At 36.2% G+C, this 9,836-nt stretch overlaps 1 protein-coding gene across 2 annotated transcripts; it reads right to left on the minus strand.

Annotated features, from left to right (window-relative positions):
* Nucleotides 1–880: 880 nt before the first annotated feature.
* Nucleotides 881–9,565, minus strand: LOC126692804 (probable glycosyltransferase At5g03795). 2 transcript variants are annotated; one of them, XM_050388572.1, is made up of 3 exons: nt 9,112–9,565; nt 5,360–5,927; nt 881–1,592 (listed from the first exon to the last, which is right to left on the minus strand). In XM_050388572.1, exons 1-3 carry the CDS (start codon nt 9,473–9,475, stop codon nt 1,088–1,090), a joined length of 1,437 nt encoding a protein of 478 aa, XP_050244529.1. In that variant the 5' UTR covers nt 9,476–9,565; the 3' UTR covers nt 881–1,087. The 2 variants fall into 2 exon arrangements, with proteins under 2 accessions (XP_050244529.1, XP_050244530.1); XM_050388573.1 differs by lacking the exon at nt 9,112–9,565 and adding an exon at nt 6,866–7,131.
* Between the last annotated feature and the right edge of the window lie 271 nt (nt 9,566–9,836).

Raw genomic sequence — 9,836 nt, forward strand, 5'->3', positions numbered from 1 at the left:
TTAATTATTTAACTCCAGGCATTTTTCGTAATGTATTTGTCGTCTCATTTGATGGCCATAAACTAATACTATAAAATATGTCATATTTATAAGGCTCCTTTTGTTTTTGTTTTTAATCTCTTAAACATGTCATATTTCATGTACTGTTTCAATTCTCATTGTTTCCAGGAATTCTTGGCCCCTTAAAGAAAGGAAACAAAAACTTGGAGAAAAGCAAAGAGTTGATGAGAAAATAACAAGAAAATGAAATGCTTTGGTTATCCAAATTATTACTAATTTCCTTTAAGTCATATATGATACAAACCATGTCTTGAAGGTACATGATTGTAGTTTTTTTTTCCCTTCCAATAAGCTATTTTAGAGATTCTTTTTTCAGTTAAAATGGGTACTTCAAAGATTATCACGATAATTATGATGCATTGATGTTGAGAAGAGCAATGATAATGATAGTAAACGTTTATAAATATCCCCTTAATCTTTAAAAAATCTAATCCTGGAGGATTAAAATGGACAATTATGATGTTGAGAAGAGCAATGATAAAGATGTTAAACGTTCATGACAACCCCTTAAATCTTCAAATTTTAATTCAGGAGGATTCAAAGTTTCAAACCTCAATATGTGTTTAATTGTGGTATTTCACCTATAGGGTTCAGAACTTAAAAGTTTCCAATCTCTGAAATAGATCTGTTTTCAATAATTTACTCCTGCAATTACAGTTCATCTTTGAGCGGTAGGGCAGTTTTACAAACCTAGCAAAAGAAGTAGAATGCTGTGTGCAGAAAACACGCAAGAACATGCTGCAATATACCATGCCTAATAGTTCTTTCGTTTTGTTTTGATTCACTGTTTTTCTGCTGGGAATAGCTTGCAATCTTAAAATTGAAGATCTTGACAGGCGTGTAGCCAACGGCACCCCTTATTTCCCTTTCACAATCTTCATATAACAAATTAACAATTTATACATTTTCCGGAGTTACTGATATGACATGCTGAACTGCTTTATAGAAAAAATTAATCAGTAATAAGTAATACAAAAGGCCAATGCTATTGTGAAACAAAAAATCACTTGAGAATAATTTACGGTGGTCAATTGGGATGAACAAAAGCATTCAAGGGCAGCCTTACAGAACTCCGACGAAGCCACAACTCATACATAGCCATGTAAAATGCATCATAATCAACCGGGGAAAGGTGCCACTGGAAATGTTGTCGCACCTTCAATGCATTCCTTTGTAACATTAGATATTCTTCAAAGCTTAACCTCTTAAGGATTTTTTTAAGCAATGGGATATCTAAAGTGGCAACATTAATTGAGAAACTTTTCCAGTTTAATATGTCTGCAAATGGCAGATCATAGTAGTCGGCAATGATCACAGGAACACAACCATAATATAGTGAATCTGCAATACGAGCTGTGTTTACTTCATAGCCTTTAACATGGAGGCAGAATTTGCTCCCAAGCAGCTCATCAGCATAAGGAGTCGTGAGCCGGCCAAAGTGGGCAAAGATCTCGTTGTCATTTCTCCATACTTGAAGAAGTTTTTCTCGAACTGGGGAGTTAATTTTTCCAGCAAAGAATGCGAGCTTCTTCCTGTAATTTCATTTGTAATGGAAGCAAGATGAGTTCCAGTTGATTCAGACATCACAGCAACAATAAAACCATGACGACATAATTTTTATTAACATTAATATATCTCAATGCATGCTAAATTGGTATATCATGGATACAGCTCCCCCTCCCTCAATAGCGAAATTAGAAAAACAAAAATGAGTGGACAGAAACTAACCAGAATAGTTTATAGCATAATAATTAACCCACTTTGGCTGTTAGGTTTATCAACTGAAACCTGGTTCAGAAGTTAATCAGAGAACAAATAGATGACTATTCTTTCCGTTCTGTAATTTCGTGGTGTTGGGTCCCACTTATGAGCTAGTAGACAAGGTGTCCTTATTAGCTTTGGAATCCCACATTGACAAGTAAGGAGGTGGAATAGCTCCTCTATAAGAGTAGTAATCCCATATCAGTAAAAAAAAAAAAAAAAAAACGTAAAATGGTCTATAGATATGAGTGGTCGTATAACTTTATATAGTGTGAGAATTGGAAGACAATTTTTCTAGTGTGATAGTGTGGGAGCATCATTAGTTGTGTAACTTGGGGTCCTAGATTTGAGAGTGTTAAGCATGTGACTTTTAGAGTTAATAGTTTGTAATCTATATTGTTGATAGTTGATTTACCTGTGGCATAGATAATTAATCATGTCATACTTTGTGTCTTGTAGAGCTTGCTATTTTATAATTTTGTGTACTTTTTACACAAATTGATATTAAACCTATTAGTTAAGGATCTTATAGATGGCCAGCACAGAGTTCAAGGTAAAATCCTTCGATGGGAAAATTATGTCTTTGAATAAGCATTGTCAAAGATGGTGCAACAAGGATTGATTAGGGCACTTCATAGACTTTTCACTATGTCTGATTATGAATGTGTGTGTGAAAATCACTTACAAATTTGTATTTGAACTTTGATTAAAGTGTTGTATTAGCTACATCTGAAGGAAGGTGATGATATTAGGATCATTGAAATGCTTTTAATAGAGTTGATTACTTAATTATCAAATGTGAATAGTAAAATTGAGGAGGAGAATCAAGTCGTACTGCTTTTAACTTCACTTCAACCTTCATGTGACACCTAGGTGACTGTACTATTGGTTGGAAAGGAAATGCTTAAAATAGAAGGGGTAAAAAATAACTCTTTGCTGGTAATAAAGAGAGAGAAAGCATTCAAGAACTTATACAAGTTGATATGGTTAAAAAGTAAATTGCATGGTGGAGCAAAAGGTAGAGAAGAGCGTTTGATTAAATCATCACAAAGGGAAGATAGATATGGATGGTGCATGGTGAGATTTGCGAAGAATCTAATTGATGATTGCGAAGGAAACTTTGACTAAAATTTTCAAATATCATTTTAACTCAAGTAATCACATCGTTTGTTAAGGACAAAGGACATTTTTATTTTTTTTATTTTTTTATTTTATAAACAATGATGTTTCACAAAGAAAATGCTATTTAAAACAACTCTTCATGGGCTAGAAGTGAAGATTTGTTGAGTGTTAGCCATGATATTGTTATTTTATTATTTTGCATCTTTTTAGGGAACAAAAGGGGGGGGGGGGGGGGTGAAGCTAGTGCGGACACCATGTGATGGCACATCTGTGGAGATTATCTTTATCATTTATGTTATCTTTATTTGGGTTGATCTTTAGTATTTGAGATTATTAGGATTATCATATTAGCATTTGTTTAGGAGAGTTTGTCTTTATCATTATGATTCCTGGAAGCTGTATATAAAGCTCTAGATGATTTCTTTTGTAGTTTACAGACTATTATTATTATTATTGAGACTATTTGCAGAGATTGCATATTATTTGTTTGGTGGTGATTCCAAACACCTTAGGTGGGAAGCCTAGGTTGTCCTACATCAGAAGCACTTCCCCCCTTTATGTTTGGGCCCTTTAGGGTAGTGTGCAATTTCCCCCTTAACTTTGAAACCAACCAATTTCCCCTTCTATGTGGGGAAATGAGCAAATACCCCAAATCCGTTACTTTCTTAGTTAAATCCAATGGAATTTTTTGAAGAAATTTTTAGTCGTATACCACAAGGAAAAGAAAAAGTTGAGGATTGCATAGTTTTTTTATGGATAGCATTTGTAATCATTGTGATTCCATTGGATTTAACTGATAAAGTAACATATTGGGGGCATTAGCTCATTTTCCAAACATAAAGGGCAAAATTATTTGGTTTCAAAGATAAGGGAGGGACTTGTGAACTACCCCAAACATAGAAGGGGAAAATACTTTTTCCCTAAAAGGTGCAGAATTATTAATAAAAATGGTTGACAATCGACCCAATCAACAATTTCACAGGTCTTATACTAAGAATGCTAGCTTATGCAGCATGTGCAAATGCTATGCTTAATTGCCTAGAAAAGGAATTAACACTCTGTTCACAGTGTTCAGTTGCCTGGAACAAAGAAAGAACATAAAATTGGATTCTTAGATCTACTCCAACTCAAATGGATTTTTTTAATAATAATTTCCTTTAATTAAAATCCACTACAAACTACATCAAATATTGTCATTTGATCCTTATCAATGGTGAATGAAAAAAGAAAGAAGAGAATGGAAAGAGATCCCGATGATCTGATACTTACTCAACCTGACCATCTTGACAATTGACATCAAGGGATTAAAAAGATAAGATCAACAATTGGGAGATTAGAGATAAAGGTTGTACCCAATGCACAAGGCTCTAGCTTTTGCATAGTCTGGGAGAATTAGTTTGTAGGTAGCCTTACTTCCCCCTCATTGAAAGAGACTAAATCCTAGACTGTATTAGTGCACACCAATTTGCATGGGAAAAAACCTTTCTTTTTAATAAGTTTTGGCTCCAAGAGGGGGAAGAGGAGATTTGATCTAGTGATCTTTGCTTAATGAGGCATAATATCTAGTCAAATTTGCTACCTCATGGGGTTAATTGTTTAAATTTCAAATAGGTGGGCTTCTAAATGTGGTGTTTTGTTGGTGATTTTTCAAGGCCATAGCTTTATTTTCTTGGGGGGGGGGGGGGGGGGGGGAAACTGGGAAAGTCATTCCAACTTTAAGATGCTTACTTGATGATGGTGGGGAAAGTAACTTGAATTGCACAATCAGACCTTCAATGAAGTACATATGATTCAAATAATTTGTTTAAAAGGAAATGACTCTAAAGATACACTACTGTAGATACTTTCAACCTACTAACCTAGGAGATTTCTCAAGTGGTTCTACATCCTATACTTAAGTAGAGGATTGCTTATAGCTAAGCATAAAGAATAGACCAAAAGGAAAAGTAGAGACAGACTTTTCCTACTGATTAGAGTGGTCATGTTTACATGGGCATGTCACTCAAGAATAAAAATAATAATTAATCTAACCACACATGACAGACATGACAAAATGCATCTGGTTTTTTGGGTTTAAGAGATGTGAAGTCAGTTAAGATATAACTCATTTTTCTTTTTCCTTTTTTCTTTCCCCCACTTTTTGAGGGGAGATGGGGAGGGAAAATGTTAAATAACTATAAGCTGAATAACATATAATGCCATAAAAGCTGTCATCTACCCAAATGCCCTTCTTAAAAAACAAATAAATCAATAAATTAAAAACCAAGATGACTTTTCATACTGGCTTTCTGAGATTGTAAAATATCCTCAGCCTTTTTTAAACTTTGACATAGAGGATTTATAAATTTCTATTTTCATAAAATTTCCAGTATAAAATAAATGATAATTAGAAAATAAAAATAAAAACCAAACTCACCTGTTTGTTGAAGAAAGATTAGGGAGGACTCCTTGTCTTGGCCAAATTTGTGGTAGACATGCATCTTTATGAGCAATGTACCCAGGGTGGAAATAGGTAGAAGAACACACAACTTGGATTGCATTGAATTTCACTTCATTTGCTTTATCCATTGCTGACCGTCCAACGGAATGACAGGCAACATAGAAATGATCAGCCCCACCTGTCCGATTCCAATATGGGTACTTCTGACTAATATTGAGGATGTAATCTTTAATAAAATCTTTAATACCTCCTACACCAATTCTAGGGTCATGCCGCAAGCTTGCAATAGAGAAAGGTAGAAAGAAAAGATCTGCCTTGGTTGGATCTTTTGTGATGAAATGGCTACTCATAAGGACCTTCTTAAAGTAACTTTCACTAGCATAATTACCCCCAGGTTTGGAACCCACTGGCAACAGCACATTTGCAAAACGATCATTTCGCTTGTGAGGATAAACATATATCTTAAAGCTCCTTTTCATTTCCTTATAGTCTTCCACAAAGATATCTCTATCATGGTACACCTCGTTGTAATTCACATAGTTTCCTGAACCATAAAAAACAGTGCAAATGGTCAGGTGAACTCATCTGAATGTGACAGATCCCTCTACTGTAAAACAAGGGCAAATATCCATCAAGTTGGATACTATTATACACTCTTCCAGTTTGACTCACTAAAATATTTCACACCTCTGATTTAATCAGCATATTTAATAACCTTGTATTATGAGGATATTACCCACTGTATTGCATGACTGACTCCATTGAAGCTGGACATATTCCGAAAATTTGTTCATATGACACAAAACACTAACCAATACAAGATGAGAGTGCAAAATCAGCTAACCTTGCTTTCATAAAAGTGTCCTAGTACTCAAACAAAATATCCACCATAAGACAACATAAGCAAGTAGCAAACGATCCATAGCATCATAAACATATCTTAAAAATAGGACTTTTTTTTTTTTTTTTTTCTCTATCATCTTGTTCTTAGTGAAGCTATTGCTTATAAAGAATGTATTTGTTGGGGAAAAAAACGCTAAGAGAGCCACAATCAAATTGAAATTTTTAGAACCTGATGCAGCCAAAAAAATCTGTTCTAAGTATAGACAAGTTATCTATTAAGCACTCGCAGATTTTAGAGAAGGTATCTATTCAGAGCAAAGATGGATGTATAAGGGTCCTTCGAAGCATACATGATACAAGGTCATTCAGTTGCAAGATATTTATATTTTTTATATCAGACCGAACTCTGATCTCATCATGCAGATGGATCAAATTGACCTTCAACTATCAATGCAATAAATAAAGCAAAAAAGAAAATTTCAAGGGTAGTCATACAAATTTTTCTTAAATGTGACCAAAAGACAATTTTAAGTTTTATTAAAATGGAAGTTGCAGTTGGACTTTGACTTACAAAACACAACTTTATAATAATAGTCCAAGCCCATTCCAGATCTAGTTGGATAACACACAGATCCTCACCACTCATACCAGTCGCAAAGAAACTCCAGCCAAAACTGTAGGTTTCAGCCAAAGAAACGTCGATCTCTCTAGAAACCCAAAAAAAGAATCAAAGATAAAAAAGAACAACAGCAACAACAAAGAAATCAGAGCCAAAAAAAAAAAAAAAAAGAAGCTGAAGAAGAAAAGAAAGCCAAAAAGGCATGGGCGTTGATTACTACAAGATTCTCCAAAACCTACTGGCGCCACCCACCAGCGACGCCACCATCAAATACAAGCACAGATTCATGATTGAGCAAAACCCACCACAAAAAAAAAAAAAAACCCCAAGGCGAGCAAGCCCAGATCCACGACAATCAAAACCCACCCATCACCCCACCGATCAGCAACCATCAAAACCCATCCACCCACCCACCCATCAAAACCACCAATTAGCAACCCCACCGATCAGCAACCATCAAAACCCACCCAACCACCCACCCATCAAAACCACCAATCAGCAACCACTACCACCTGGATCCATCACCACCACCACCTACATGCAATCCGCAAACCTAGATTTAAAAAAAAAAAAAAATGGATTGTAGATCAGGTGGGAGAGGAGAGGGGGAGAATGGTGAAAAGGAAGAAAGAAAAGAGAGAGCAGTGAGAGAAGACCTGATTCGTAAAACATTTTACTTGATTTTTAAATGGTTGGCTTATAAATCGAGTCTTAGAGACTCGATTTCCAGGTAGGCGCCACGTGGAAAAAACGCTACATCAGACTTGATCAGAACATGAAAACCGACCCTCAAAGACTCGATTTATAGCCCAAAAATCGAGCCTCTTAGACTCGAGATGGTAGTAAAAAATATAGTTTGAAAATAGTGCCTACTAATTATATTGTTTGGCAAACAGGGTTAATTTCCCATTTTGGCCGAAAAAAGGACAACAAAAACCTTTTATTATTGATGTTGTTTTGGTTTGAAAAACAGATTGAAGAACTAACCTCAACAATGCCAGAGGTTGTATTAGGCAAAGTTGATGGAGGTTCTAATCTATGATGCATAGACGCGGCAAAATGGGCGCCGCACTTGTGTCCGACGCGGCGACACGCGAGCTACGCCGCTGCCCGCGCTTCGGTGCCACGTCTGATTTTTATTTTTATTTTTTTACGAATTCCCGTTGACTTGGCTCTGATTCGTGCCGACTCGACTTCGATTTGCACCGAACCGGGCCGATTCGGCCAGAATTGGGTCGTATCGGAGCATATTGGCCGGCGGTTGAAATTGATCGAAATGGCCGAAATCGGCCTTGAATCATGCATTGCACTAGCAAAAAACTGAAACCTAAGCCTTACTGTTGAGTTGAAACCCACGAACCTAAGCCTTACTTGAGTTGAAACCCACAACTGAATTCAGAGATATAGCCATATTCATCAACACCACAGGAACCCACAACAACACAACTGCTACTCTACTCTGTTGGCCTGTGACCAAGTGAGTTGCAATATGAAAAGACTTTGATTACCCCAAAATGCACTTTGCTTTTTGTTCTATTGGACCCACTAGTTGCACCCAAAGTCATGTTGCTGTTTTGGTCATTTTACCTTGATGTGACACGTTGGGGTGGATATGGGTACATGTGGTAGAGTGCATGATTTGATATTGTTGATATGTGGCATGATTAGGTGAGAGTGTAAGCCATTTCTTTTTTGTTTTGTGTTTCTTGCCTTCTTCTTTCTTTGTTTTGTGAATTTGGTGTGTTTTTTAAGAATATTTTAATAATAAAAATATATAAAAAATATAAATGAAAATATTTTTAATAATTTTTTAATCACCGCACCGCACCCGCACCCTACTTTTTCAAAAATTGTCGAGTCCCGAATCCGAAAACGCATCCGTTCTTCCTAGGTTCTAATTTCCCATTTCAAGACAATGAAAATCCTTGCCAAGAAAATCAAATAGTAATTTTTTTCCATCACATATTAGCAGAAGTTTATAAACAATAATCCCACCCCAAAGTCCATAGGAAATACCAAATAAATACTAGAAGAACAAGCTCTTCAAAACAAATATCAGAATTTACATGCCAGTGAACCCAGCTACAAGCTTTCTATTTTTTGCCTTGGTTTACAACAAAGATTCCAACTTTCCAAAAATAGTAAATAGTACACACAAAGAGTGAAATTCACACAAAACCCATTAAAAAAAACACACACAATAGAAATACTTTCAGACAAGCAAGTAAGACCCAGAAGCAGATCGAAAAAACCAGAATTGACATACCATGACCGTCTGGGGGGAATCGAGGTTCTAGAGGGCGTTGACTTCCAAATCCTCCTTCTCCCAAATGAACAATTTGGGGCACTTGAAATTGAAAGGGTGTTTTGGAATGATTGTGAAATGAAATAGAGACGGTTTGGCGAGTAAGGGGAGAGAAAGTTGAAGACCCAAATGGAGAATTGAGGCCTAAAAAGGATGGGTCAGGTGGATGATAATGGGTGAAGAGGTTAGAGGTGGTGGATATGGAGAAGAGAATGAAGAGAGAGGTTGTGAGAGCTAAGGTTGTGAAGATGAAGAAGAAGATACGTCTGAATGAGCCTGAGCCTGAGCCTGAGAAGTAGTGTAACAGCAAGGAGGAGCGAGCCATTGCGTTTTTAGTTTTTAGTCTTAGGTTTTTTTACATGGAAATGCGTCAAAATAGGCAGTTTGAAGCATAGTGTTGTGATGCTGAAAGCTACCAACCTCCTGCATGGAAATGGCCTCAAAATAGGCAGTTTTGAAGCATAGAGTGTTGTGATGCTGAAAGCTACCAACCTCCTACGCACTTGGAGTGCCTTGAAAAAGAACCTTGTACTTGGATTTCTTTTCTTTTAAAAGTGTCCTTTCTTCGACGGCAACCCCCCTCCTACCTACCTTATTTTTTATTTCTTTTTTATCTGCTGAAAAACGCACCATTAGTAGACTACTGTAAAAATATTTTTTCAACAACACATAATTTTTTCCCTAAA

This window comes from Quercus robur, chromosome 7 (genome assembly GCF_932294415.1).
Source record: "Quercus robur chromosome 7, dhQueRobu3.1, whole genome shotgun sequence".
NCBI classification, from domain to species: Eukaryota; Viridiplantae; Streptophyta; class Magnoliopsida; order Fagales; family Fagaceae; genus Quercus; species Quercus robur.